General features: G+C 42.3%; 1 protein-coding gene across 1 annotated transcript; it reads left to right on the forward strand.

Moving 5' to 3' along the window:
- The first annotated feature begins 1,793 nt into the window (after window positions 1-1,793).
- LOC132281016 (pollen-specific leucine-rich repeat extensin-like protein 1) lies at window positions 1,794-3,603 on the forward strand. Its single transcript, XM_059782759.1, has 2 exons — window positions 1,794-1,829; window positions 3,133-3,603. Exons 1-2 carry the CDS (start codon window positions 1,794-1,796, stop codon window positions 3,601-3,603), a joined length of 507 nt encoding a protein of 168 aa, XP_059638742.1.
- The last annotated feature ends 10,905 nt before the right edge of the window (window positions 3,604-14,508 follow it).

The raw sequence follows: 14,508 nt of genomic DNA on the forward strand, positions 1-14,508 counted from the left end.
TTGTGCAAATGTTAATTCTAAATGGTTAGTTGAATTGAATGCATTAAAGTTAAAGTAATTCATTTATTTGAATCAATGATAATCACACTTAGATGCATGACTAATTAGCATGATTCAATGTATAAAATGAATTGGTCATTTGCTAAAGCAATATACTCATGTGTAGTAATCTCATTGTATTACATTTCAAGTACTTGGTGATATCTACACTACAACTCTTTAGAAAAGCATTCATCACAATGAATCATATTAGGCTCTAAAGTATAGAGATAAAGAAAATGAGCTTAAAGAAGCTAAATCGAAAAAGTTCCATAATTTGCCAATGACCCTATTCACCCCCCCTCTAGGGTCATTAGTTGGGCAACACATAGGGCATGTCTTTCAAAGTTTCCCATTCTACATTTTAGGTTAATTTTTCATTTAACGAGCAACTCTGTTGTCCAAAATACAAAATCCATTCAATAGTTTAAGCCCCAACCCAATTGGGCTAACAACAATAATCAACTTAAACTTCAATTCCCCAATAGTTAAATTCAATCCAATAAAAGTAAAAGTAAAAATGAAAGTAAGAAAAATCTAACTCCAGTAAACCTCAGACTCACACTCCAAAGAGAAATCTCAATTTCTTCACCCAAATCATGTAATGATCAGTAAAAATCCAAATTCATGCTCCGATTCAAAGCATTTGATTCGAAACATAGAATTTCAAACTCAAACTTAACTCAAACCTAAAATAGTATAAGAGATGAAGATAGAGACTCAGATAAGTTCAATTTTGTCACCCAATTTGTGCAATTTTTAGTCAAAACCCAAAATTTAGGCCCTATATCCAAAGTTTTGAATCAAAACACATGATGGAAGGCAAGAATCCCAGCAGGAATGGGTACTTGGAAACTTATCCTGACGGGTTGGGATGAGTTCTCCAAACACATTTGTTTCAAAGTTAGGAGTGGAAGGCATATCAGGTTTTGGGAGGACAAATGATGTGGGGACTTTGCTTTGGCTCGTAGGTTTCCTCGTCTCTTCAGGAATTCTGTGAACAAACATGTTGTGGTTAATAACTATTATCGGCTCGATAGTGATGTTCAGTTTCATATAGAGTTCCATGACTGGGAACTTTTCGAGGTTACAGATTTCTGTTAGAAAATCTATATTAGGACACTTGTAATTATTTTACCCACAAGGGTGTTATAGTCTTTTCATTATTTCTATACTCTTGTGTGTGTGTGTGTCTGTATATCTATATATATATATATAGATATATATATATAAAAGATATTAACGTGAGAAATGAGTGGGCTTTTCTTCTCAAACAAAGTACCCCAAACCATGTCTATTGTATTTCACTCAACAATTTCCAAGCCTTTATTTATTGCCAGGTTGTGAATGGTGTGGGCATGGACAAGATTGTGTGGAGGGTACCTCGAGAGGGGTGTTTGAGGTTAGGAATTTCTATCAAAGTCTTATGGATCTTCATGTCCCCACTTTTCCTTGGAAAGCTATTTGGAGGATGAAAGTTCCCCTGAACGTGGCATTTTTCACTTATTCTATTACCCTGGGGATTAAACTCACCTTTGACAACCTTAGAAGGAGATGTCATATTGTGGTGAACCGGTGTTGCATGTGCAAGAAGTTGGGTGAATCTGTGAATCATCTTCTGCTTCATTACCTGGTGGAGAGGAATGTTTGGTCTATGTTTTTGGTTGCTTTTGGTCTAGCTTTAGATTTTCAAGAATCCACAGTGGACATGTTAGAATCTTGGAAAATATATATAGTGGAGAGCTGAATCAGAGATGCTTGGAGAGCCACTCCCCTTTGTTTATGGTCGGGTTTGTGGTGTGAGAGGAATAGAGATCCTTTGAGTGAGAGGAGTCTCCTATCTGGTCTCTCAAATACATATACAGTCTTCTTTATATTTTGGGGTTAATGGGCGAAATTGTAAATCTATGGATCGCTTTTTAGGTTTTGTGGATTGCTTAAAGTTATAGTGCCGTCAATGATAGATCTTGTTTCCTTTGGAAACGCTCCCCTTTTGAGCACATTTAGTGAAATTTTATTTTTAAAAAATTAAATAATTAAATAAAACACACAATTAAAAAAAAAAAAAAAATGGTATAGTAGAGGAAAAGAAATACAATTTTTTTTTTTATATAAGTGAAAAAAAGGAAACTCACACAGCTAGTTTTCTCAACTGATGGATAACACCGATGAGACCTGTCATAGCCACCCACACTTACAAGTAGAGCTTCCAGATCATCTTTATTGGCTTCCCTATATAGTTCTGGATCAGCCAACGAAACGACTTCTTTGGTAAACAAGTCTCAAGTTTATAGCAGAAAAATGACAAAGAGGCTATACTTCAATTGTTGTTAAGGCCCTCCATCACCTTCGCTTTCCTTTCCTCCCTTTTCCATTGCACCAACTGATAAGGACATTTAGATGAAAGTTACCCAATTTTAGGACAATGACAATCCCTTATGAAATTTGCAAGCCAAAAGTCAATTTTACCCCTCACTATTTTATTAATTTTAATTATAAAATATCAAAATAATTAAACGACCAAATTACCCTTTTTCATCTTTTTATATATATGGGTTAAGTGCATTAAACCCCCCTGAACAATCTTCTCTTTCCTAAGAAACCCCCCCTGAACTATGGTTATAACACTTAATCCCCTAAACTATTTTGTTTATTGAAAAAAATCACATTCCGTTAATTTTCAGTTGATTCAATGACGGTAAACGACTGTGCAAGTCACGTGACCAACCTATCTTTTGAAAAAGACATTAATACCCTTGCAAGCATAAGTTTATGAGTTATGCCCAAACACAACCTTATGCCCATCTGCCCAATCGGTGTTGTCCTCACCATCACTGAAATAATCTCTGGTTGTCTTCATTGGAGCTTTCTTCATCGTCGTTTGTCTCACCCTTAAGGCCGCTTTCTTCATTGTCGTTTGTCTTCATCGTCATTTTGAAGTCTTAAGACCGCTTCTGGTACATGATTTGGGAATATGGCCGATTATATGTTGTATATTAACAGACTTCTTCAGAAAAATTAATAAAACACAAAATTATATTGAACCTCTGTAATTATTCTTGTGAACTTTGGGTTAAGCTTTTTCCTATGCAGGGAAGACCAGCCGCAACCATGTCCACTTACAACCACCGTCGTGCACCACCATCAACAACGTTACTACAGCCACCTGGCCTCCACGCACCACCATCAACAACGTTACTACAGCCACCTGGCCTCCACGCACCACCATCAACAACGTTACTACAGCCACCTGGCCTCCACGCACCACCATCCCTTCATTATAACTGCCACCACCATGTCCACCTTTTAACTATGGCAGCGCCACCACCATGTCCACCTTTTAACAACGGCAGCGCCACCACCCCCACACCGGCATTGCCGCCACCACCACCCAACCCCACAATCGGCAGCGGAAATCAAGGGAGAGAGAAAATAAAGGCATCGCCACCACCATCCGCACCCCAAAACCACCACTACATATTTCGGATAAATTCTGCAAATGTATTAGCAATGACAAAATTAGTAACTGAATCACAACTTTCTCTCTCTGACTCTATTTTATAATCGATTGAGAAATAAATCAAGCCATCTCCAGTGAAATAGCGTAACCAATTCTTAAACGAACGATTCGATGATCTAGATGAAGATATGGATGCAGAGATTGATTGGGCTTGAAGCAGGCATGGAGCTTTGTCCTTGATTGCAGTAAAATTGGAGATGATCAGCCATGTTCAAGATGTTCCATTTCATATAATAGCGGCCGTTAATCTCCGCAACCTCTTTCTAGCCGTAGTTCTAGTGGTCTCCGCCAACGGTAGCATTATTTTGGGCATGGTGGCAGCGTGTAATTAAGGTTTGCAGAAAAAATGTTAAGGGGGTGAGTGGAGAGATGCACGTGAGAGGAAAAAAAAAGTTGGAGTAATTAGGTAACACGACGTCGTCAAAGTAAGGGTTAAATGGTAATTTCGTTTTCCGTTAACGCCTCTTTAACAGTTTGTTACTAAATGCAACAATGTAATAGTTTAGGGGGTTTTACTTACTTCAGGGGGGTTTCTTGTAATTGAGTCATAGTTTAGGGGAGTTTAATGCATTTAACCATATATATATATATATATATATATATATATATATATATATATAACAACACAAGCACCGCGGGTGGACATTAAGGTTTCGTCGCTGGAGATGGAGAGGTTGAGGAGGGTGGTGGTGGTGTTTTCTTGGGAGATTGGAGAGAGAGAGAGTAGAGGGTTTCAGCGATGTAGGGTATTGCGCCCTCATCGGCGATCAAAGATCGACTTTTCCAGGTTGTGTTTGGAGATGAGACGAAGGTCCCAGAGAGCTTTGGTTCGAGTTTGTTCCGATACTAAGCTCAGCTTCGCTACCAAAGATCTCGTCATTCAGCGTCTGACTTCTATTTAGAGCTTCACTCTCCAAAGCTCGAGTTTTTCCCTTTTCTGGATCACGTATATATATATATATATATATATATATATATTGATTGTTGGTTCTTTTTCTCTCCTCTTGGTGCTTTGTTACAGTTGAAAATATCTAAAATTCGAAGAATTAAGATGTATACTTTATGGGTTTTACTTCTCTCTAAAACAAAGAAGATAGTTCTTCTACTTTGATTATTTTCTCTCTCTATATGTATCTATGCGTGTGTCTTTACAATTGTGTGTGTATGTGTATTTTGTGGTGTTCTTTTATGTTTTTGGTGGCATTGTTGCTTATGAAAAAAAAGGTCAAAATTTTGTTGGAAAATTGAATTTGGGTGGTTGGTAAATTGATAATATTGTAGTGTGTGAAATAGGTTTGGATTGAGGAAGCCATGGATAAGGTCGTATACCAAAAACGATGCATATTTACATCAGCAAAGAGATTGTGAATTGGTAAAGTTTTTGACCAAAGCAAGGCATGACTAGTTACATCAGCAAGCTTACAATTGAGATCTGAGAAATGCCAAGACCAATTAAAAAGCTGAATGAACAAGTACCAAACAATAGTAGCAAAGTTGCAATAGAAGAAGAGAACCAACATCATCCACTACATACTCACAAATTCACAATTAATACAAAGGGAAGCTAATTGCAGACCTCGCTTGTGCAAGTGTTAATAAAATTGAGAATGATGAGGAGGAGACGGCGGCGGCGGCGGCTAAGGGGTGATAAAGATGTAGTGTGTGTGTGTGTGTGTGTGTGTGTGTGTACATACAGAGAGAAAAGGGGAGATGGTTCTTTGCACAGGCGGGTTCGGGTTAGGGTTTGAGATGGATTTGGGTTAGAGTTTAATCCAAAGGTATTTAAGGCAATTAAAGGGTAAATTTTATATCAAAGGGTAATAAGGTCAATTCACCATCTTCAGGATATTTTTGTCTATTTTTCAAACTTAAAGGGGTGTCATTGTCCAGAAATAGACGAACTTTCACCTGCATGGTCTTTCCCCAAAACTCAGGGGGTGTCGGTATATTTTACCCTAATTAAAATATGGTTTAAGTCATAAGTCCAAAAAATACCCTCGTGGTGCAAAAAATACCGTACTTAAAAATTTCAAAATGCCCATAACCGGTGAACACCATAACTAAGATTTTTTTTTTTTTTTTTCCAAGGTTCAAGCTATGTTGAGGATAAATTTTTGAAAAATTATATGCTTCAAATGACATTTAAGATATAAATAACCTTATACTAATATGCTATAAGATAATAATATGCTAAAAATAATTAATTAAATATACAATTCTATATTTAATTAAACATGAAATTAAAGCAATAAAATAATAATAAATAAATAAATAAAGAACCTAGACCGAGGCTAGTATGTAATACTATGTCCTTAAGACAATTTACGCCCCGTATGGTGCTAACGGACTCTATGACGCTTGTCTCCCAGGATACAACGGTCTACATCCACCAATAGCAGTACTAAAAACTCATAGATACGGTGAACCTCCTCTATTTAATACTTTCTCTGACTCAAAAATGCATCTACACTTGAGAACACCAAAATGACCCGGGTTTGGTGTGATCCACATTGCATAGGACGGGTCGGGTGTGGACAAATGGGATGGAGCAAGTTCGCGCCGGATGGGCTCAAGTCCATAAAGTCATTTCAGAAGCCCATGTTATAATGAGGGAAGTCGAGTCCAGCCAAAAGAGAACAAGATAGGTCCAGCTCAGTGGAGGTTATAACCGTCTATAAATAAAGGGGGCTTGAGAGGGAAAAGAGGTTGGAAAAAATCATTGGGAGTGTAAAGTTTCTCTCTCTACAATTAGGGAAAAATTATTTGTACTTTCAATTGGCGCCGTCTGTGGGAAGAATAGGAAGGATTGATTGATATCATTCCAGATCAGATCGATTCAACGCATTCTGCGAGGAAGACGATTAATCTGCGAAAGCTGAATCAACATTGGTAATAATACGATCTGTCTTGACGAGTCCAGGTTCCGGTTGATTTCGAAAAATTGGCGTCCGATTCAAGCAGATCAGATCCGTGCTTGATCCGGCGGACTACGCGGTTGTGATCTGTTATAATTACTAAATCTGGCCAGTAGTGGACCGAATTTGGCAAGTGTAAGTTCAGATCTGGTGTGCGCGCGTTAGCGGAACTCCGATTTGATCAAGAAGCCTGCAGTTGATGACTTTGCTCCGATCTGGAATAATGATCGGAGAGGCAAACTCGAATTCTTTGGAGAACGGCCAGCAGACGAAGCTCGATGAGCTAATGAACATGATCGATGCTTTGAGGAAAGAAAATGCAAAGCTACGAGTTAGAATGGAGCATCGCGAGGCTCCTGTAATTTCGAGGCCGCCTCCTAAAGGAGAGGGAGCTTTACCGTTCGAAGCTGATCGTCAAGGTGATCCAGAAGATGTCAATCGTGGTGGTCCACGTCGTGATGAAGGTATAATCGGTAATCTGCCTCCGAATGTCGGCCGAGTAGAGGACCGAGAAGGATCTATTCGTCTGGAACCGCATCACAAACGGATTATGAGGGAGGAAGCACCGGCATATGAACATAGGATTGCGTCACCATGGCGAAGTGAATTTGCGGAGGATAGGTCGTTCGATCCGCCATACCAACCTTCATTAGCGACAGTTGATTACCATAGCTCAGAAAGGAGATCTGCCGATCGAGGATTTGCGTCACGGTTTTCAAGAGAAAACGAAGCATTGCGTTCCTTAGCAAGGACGGTCGCATCGCCGTTCACTGATGAAATTCTGAATGCGCCGAATCCGAAGAAGTTTTCCATGCCGATCTTCATTCTGTTTGATGGAACAACCGATCCGGTCGATCACATATACCATATTCAGTTGAAAATGGCTTTGAATACTAATAATGATCCTTTGATGTGCAAGTGTTTCCCTACGAGCTTAGCTGGACCAGCTCTCAATTGGTTCAAGAATCTGGCTCAAGGCTTAATCGCCAGTTTCCAGGACTTATGCGATAAGTTCATAAGCCAGTATTACGGGAATAAGCGTCCGGTTAAGGATATATCGAGCCTTTTTACAATGAAGCAGCATGAGGATGAGCGGCTCCAAGCTTTTCTCACCCGGTTCAACCTCGTTAAAAGCATGGTAATGGAGTGTCACCCGTCAACAGCAGTCCAAGCATTTAAACTCGCAATGAACAGGGGGACGCCGTTCCACACCAGCTTGGTGGTTAATATGCTAAAGATAATGGACGAGCTGAACGAGAGAGCTGATAGTTTTGTTCGCCTTGAGGAAGAAGAAGCAGCTAATTCAAGGAAGACGTCAATTATTTCGATGGAGGAGAAGTCCAAAGCCAAGATCCGGCAAAAACAAACTCAACCGCAACGTCACCCCTCATGGAAGGCGGAGAAGAGGACCAGGGAGGAGGAATCAGTCACTCCACTCAGAGTCACCTTAGCAAGGCTATACCAGGAGAATAAAGATAAGTTTCGTCCTCCTCTGCCAATCAGGCAACCTCTTGAACAGAAGGATCAGACTAAACATTGTGCTTTCCATAGTGATTTTGGGCATCAGACTAACGAATGCAGGAACCTAAGGAGGCAGGTAGAGATGCTGATCACAAAGGGGGAGTTTGCAAGCTATGTTCAGGGTCCGGCGCAAGAGCATAACCGCCCGACTGAACAAATCAAGCGGAACCAGAGGCCAAACCAACACAACTCTCAGCCCGTCTGGATTATAAACGCAATTCATGGCTGGCCTGAACAAACGACGGAGTCAGAGGAGTTGCTCAGAACGAGGTTACGCCAGGCCCAGCTGAAAAGAAGAATTGGTAGTGTGCGTGCTTTGCACCAGCAGAACACGTCCACGTCGATAAAGTTTGATAAAACGGACCTGCTACGCGTTCAGATTCCTCATGAAGATCCACTAGTCGTCAGTCTGACGATTGCAGAATGCCTAGTTCGGTGAGTCCTGATTAATCCAGGAAGTAGTGCGAATGTCATGCCCAGGGTGACGTTCGACCGACTGGAGATCGAACCCGAAAAACTTAAACCCACAGGAAATCCGTTGCTCGGATTTGATGGGAAGCGAGTGCAACCCGTTGGAATAGTGGAATTGACAGTACAAGCCGCTGAGCGGGTTTTGACTGAAAGTTTTGTGGTAGTGGAAATTCATCCATCATACAACCTCTTGATGGACAGAGGATGGATTCACAGAATTCAGGGCGTTCCGTCAACCTTATATCAAGTGATGCGATGTTTGGGTCCGGATGGGACCAAAGTGATAGATATACACGGGGACCAGGTTGCAGCTAAAGAATGTTATTCAGTAACTTTGAAATCTGCTGGAAAAGGGAAAAATCCCATCCGTTCAGCCATTCCAAAATAGCATTACAGAACCCTCCTCCCAGCAAGGATGGGGGGGAGGAGCCACCAGTTCTGACCACAGAACCCCTTCATAAAGTAAAGATTGATCATGAGAAACCAGACCGAACAACAAGGGTGGGAACCAGACTCACTGAAGAAGAGAGACTAGAGTTGACTAATTTCCTGATTCGGAATGCGGATGTATTCGCATGGAGCCATTCAGATATGCCAGGGATAAATCCTGTTGTATCCTGCCATTCCCTCAATGTGGATCCGAATGCAAAGCCAGTGAAGCAGAAGTAGAGAAGATTTGCTCTAGAATGAAATCAGATTATAGCTGAGGAGGTTGATCAGCTGCTTGAAGCCGGATTCATCAGAGAAGTTCAGTACCCGGCCTGGCTCTCTAACTTTGTTGTAGTGCAGAAGAAGAATGGGAAATGGAGAGTGTGCATCGACTTCACTAACCTAAATAAAGCCTGCCCAAAGGATAGTTTCCCATTGCCCAGGATTGATCAAATGGTAGATGCCACCACAGGATATGAGCGGTTAACTTTCCTGGATGCTTATTCCGGTTATAACCAAATTCCTATGGACCCAGTTGATGAAGAGAAAACTTCATTTGTTACTGAACGAGGGACTTATTGCTATAAAGTCATGCCATTCGGATTAAAAAATGCTAGAGCTACTTATCAGAGGCTGATCAGCAAGATTTTTAAGGGCCAAATGGGCAACACTGTCGAGGCTTATATTGATGATATCGTGGTCAAGAGTAAGAAGAAAAGTGATCATTTAGCGCACCTGTAAGATGTGTTCGATGTGTTGCGCCAGTATGGGATTAAGCTTAATCCTGCCAAATGCTCATTCGGTGTAAGCTCTGGTCAATTCCTGGGACATGTGGTCAATCATAGAGGAATTGAGGTCAGCCCAGCATAGGCAGAAGCCTTGATCAGGAATGCAGAGCCAAAGACAATTAAAGAGGTGCAGGCACTCACAGGCCGGATAACCGCACTGAGCCGATTTATTTCCAAGCTTTCAGACCGCTGTAAACCTTTCTTTGATACAATTCGAGGGCACGGAAGACAAACCTGGGGGGATGACCAACGGCAGGCGCTAACTAGCCTGAAGGAGTACATGCGTAATCCTTCGGTTCTGTCTGCTCCAGAACCGAATGAGAAACTCTTTCTATATCTCGGGGTGTCCAGTATAGCAACCAGCGCCGTTCTGATCCATTGCAAAGAGGGCAAGCAGTTCCCGGTGTTTTATGTTAGCAAGACAATGTCTGAACCAGAGAGAAGGTACTCTAGGGCCGAACGAATGATCTTGTCGCTGGTCAACGCAAAAAGGAAGCTTAGACATTATTTTGAATCTCATCCAATCGTCGTTTTAACAACTTTCCCTCTGAGAATGATCCTGCACAAACCGGACCTGTCGGGGAGAGTGACCAAGTGGGCCATTGAATTGAGTTCATTTGATATCGCGTACGAGCCCAGGACGACAATCAAAGGTCAAGCGGTGGCGGATTTCCTACTTGACTATGATGCTGAAGATACGGTGGAGGATTATAATTGTTCCTGGTGGAAGCTTTTCGTGGACGGCTCCTCGAATCAAATGGGGGCCAGGATTGGAATTCAATTGCAAACACCAGAAAGAACTACGCTGAGCCAAGCGATAAGACTAGAGTTCAACGCGACCAACAATGAGGCAGAATACGAGGCGTTGATAGCTGGGCTGAAGTTGGCTAAAGAACTGAAGATCAAGAATCTGATGGCTTATAGTGATTCACAACTAGTCATTCGACAAGTCAATGGGGACTATGGGGCCAAGGATGAGACCATGGAAGCATATCGAACTGCGGTTCTGCGTGAGATGGATTGATCAGATCAGGTTTATCTAATTGCCGAGAGAGTATAACGAAGATGCCGACCGTTTGGCTTGTAGTGCATCCAGTTCTGGAGATACTTTAGCTAGGGTCATCCCGGTCAACATACTGATCCAACCTTCCATTTTTTAAGAACTGCCTAATCCGAGCACTCAACATGTTAATGTTATACCATATGAGCCGAGATGGATTGATCCAATCATGGCTTATATACGTATTGGTACACTCCTCGAGCATAAGGACGAGGCAAGAAGAATTAGGTCCAGCGCAGCAAAGTATGCCATTGTGCACGATCAGTTATATAGACGCTCCTTCTCGGGTCCATATTTGAAGTGTGTTACCCCTACAGAAGCTAGACAGAGTATGCGAACCATTCATGAGGGAGTATGCAGAAATCACTCCGGAGGACGATCTTTAGCACACATAGCAATGACACAGGGGTACTTCTGGCCAAACATGGCACGAGATGCAGAAGAATTCTCTAGAAGATACGATAAATGCCAGAGGTTCGGGTCATTGATACATCAACCACCTGAAGACCTGCACGTAATGGCCACCCCATGGCCTTTCGCGCAGTGGGGAATGGACGTGGTTGGCCCTTTGCCGACTGCAAGATCACAGAATAAGTACGTTATGCTAGCTACTGATTACTTCACCAAATGGGTAGAAGCAGAGCCGTACCCTAGTGTCACCCAAACTCAAGTAAGACGCTTCATCTGGAATAATATTATCTGTCGTTTTGGCATACCAAGGTCAATCGTGATGGACAATGGAACTAACCTCGATAGCAAGCAAGTGAGAGAACTGCTGGAGGAATATTGAATCAATCAGAAGTTAGCAGTAGTCAGTCATCCCCAGGCTAATGGTCAAGCCGAAATCACAAACAGGACAATATTTGCTTGTATCAAGAAAAAGTTGGAGAATGAAAAAGGCAAATGGTTAGATGAGCTACCGAACATCTTGTGGGCTTACAGAACAACCCCAAGACTGCCAACTGGAGAGAACCCATTCGCTATGGCCTATGGCACAGAGGCGGTGATACCAGTCGAGCATTTGGTTCCAACTGTAAGGAGCTTGGCGTGGGATCAAGAGCAGAATGATAGAATGCTGAGGTTCAATCTTGATTTGTTGGAAGAAAAAAGGGATGCGGCTGCAGTAAGGCTTGCCTCTTATCAACAAATGCTTGTGAATAGCCATAACAAGAAGGTGAGGCACAGGGGTTTCGCTCTTGGCGATCTGCAACTGAAAAGGAAGGTGGGAATAGTTAAAAAGATGTTTTCCCCATGGGAAGGTCCGTACAAAATAGCAGAAGTCATAGGGAAAGGGGCATATATCCTAGAAACTAAGACAGGAAGGGTAGTCAATAAGCCATGGAATGCTACGTCTCTGAATAGGTACTACCAGTAAAAGTAGAGTTTAATTTCAAGCATATTGTACATTCTAAATTGCATGCTTACAAGTGTATGAAATTTCCATGCTTTATAAAAAGTCTCTTCTTTGTTAAAAATTTACACTCTTCCCGTTCAGCAAGTAGTGGCAGCTAGCACTTCAAGCCGAACACCAAACACTTGCTTAAAAAAAAAAAAAAAAAGAGCCAAGTGGCAAGAGGCGTTCAAGCCGAGCGCCAGGCATTCAGCAAGTTAGTGGCAGCTGGCACTTCAAGCCGAACGCCAAACACTTGCTTTTAAAAAAAAAAGAGCCAAGTGGCAAGAGGCGTTCAAGCCGAGCGCCAGGCATTCAGCAAGTTAGTGGCAGCTGGCACTTCAAGCCGAACGCCAAACACTTGCTTAAAGAAAAAAAAAAAAAAAGAGCCAAGTGGCAAGAGGCATTCAAGCCGAGCGCCAGGCATTCAGCAAGTTAGTGACAGCTGGCACTTCAAGCCGAACGCCAAACACTTGCTTAAAAAAAAAAAAAAGAGAGAAAGCCAAGTGGCAAGAGGCGTTCAAGCCGAGCGCCAGGCATCCAGCAAGTTAGTGGCAGCTGGCACTTCAAGCCGAACGCCAAACACTTGCTTAAAAAAAAAAAAAAAGAGCCAAGTGGCAAAAGGCATTCAAGTCGAGCGCCAGGCATTCAGCAAGTTAGTGGCAACTGGCACTTCAAGCCGAACGCCTAACACTTGCTCACAAATGAGTAAGAAAAGGACAGAATGGTGACATGGCCGAACATTAAGCACTTGTGAAAATACACTGCAAAGCTGAAAATAGAAAACTCAAAGGAGGAAAGTGATGCTGAGCAAAAACATTGTCATTCATAACCAAAAATGCCTCAAGGTACGTAATACCATACATAAAAAAAAAAAAATAAAAAATAAAAAAATAAAAATAAAAAAAAATAAAAAAATAAAAAACTGCTATTGGGTGTCAGTTCTGATCTTCTCCATGCTGTGACTTGTCATTCTCGCCACCATCTTCCTCTGGACCATCGAGATCTCCTCCATTCTCACCTGCCCCATCATCCTTAGAAAGGGAGTCAAGATGAATCACCCCCTCAGCGGGCATAGGTCTGTCGACAGCAACAGAGGAAGAGGGCACGATGGTAGAAAGAGGAAGAATGTTCAGGGGATGAAAGGGTGGGACAATTCCTGAAGATGTGACCTCTATGCATTCAATAAAAATGTTCTCAGCTGGGTCGCATGGTGGATTTTGATAATTGTTTGGGGGGTGGATGTCCAAAGAAGCATCTAGTTCATCAGGACCAGCACAAGAACTTGATTCACCTTCAGTGGGGAACGGTCAACAAAACCGTCTCTGTACCCTTCAGCATACCGAATGGCACTGGTCCTGGTAAAGCGAGCAAGGAAAGCTCTCATACCCCCTTCGACTCTGCCGATCATGTTCATCAGGGAAGACCGTTCGTTTAGAAGTTTTTCTTGGGAATTCGCATGCGATAACCATTCAGCAATGAATGAGCGCTGAAGGTCTCCTTTTTCGGCTTTGAGAGAGTCCCTTTCTGTCAGAGCTACACTCTTCTCAGTTTTTAAGATGTCAACCTCATCATGAAGAGAATCCCGTTCGGTCTTCAGGGAATCCCGTTCAGCTCTGAGGGAATCCCTCTCGTTTGCCAGACCGTCTTTCTCTGCCTTTAGGTCAGCAGCTCCCTTCTCTGAGTCCCTAAGCTTAGACTCCAGCTCAGCAACTCTAGCCTCAAGAAGAGTCTCTACTTGAACAGACCTTTTGAGTCCCACAGAGAGGGACTTAAGTTTTTTGTTCAAAGTTTCAATTGTTTTTTGAAAAGTGAACATCCCGAACAGAGTCTGCATGAAGAAAAAGAAATTCAGGTCAGACTAATTACTAAGGAATCATAACTGAAAAGGAACACAGTTCAGTAGAAGAAGAGTCACTTCCATAGCAGCGGTCGGGAACCGTTGGAACATCTCACCAAAGGATAGCTTGTTCTGGATTTCAAGGTCTTTGGGGGTCCAGAAACCCTTGTAGAAAGCAAACGAGGTGAGGGGGTCCTTGTATATTGAGTCAGTGGGGCCAATGGTTGATCCATCTTTACGGCTGAGTAAAGGTCGCCATGGAAGAACGGATGGAATTAGACCAGAGGTTCTGGCCGACTCGCCTTCAGGAATGAAGAACCGAGCAGGGGGCGATGGTCCAGTAACCCTGAAGGAAGCCATCCTGATCCTTCGGGTCGGTGGGATATCAATCTGATCATGACCGCCCTCAGGCATTGGCCTTTTTCCCAAACTCTTTTCCGACAGAACAGCATTAGCTGGCCCCCCATTGTCCTCAGAATTTCCAGCATCCTGAGTGCTCTCTGAAGAAGTGTCGGACGAAATGTTTGATGGCATA

Source organism: Cornus florida, unplaced genomic scaffold (genome assembly GCF_030987335.1).
Source record: "Cornus florida cultivar Cherokee Brave unplaced genomic scaffold, ASM3098733v1 CherokeeBrave_3.0.0_Hap2_Chr11, whole genome shotgun sequence".
NCBI classification, from domain to species: Eukaryota; Viridiplantae; Streptophyta; class Magnoliopsida; order Cornales; family Cornaceae; genus Cornus; species Cornus florida.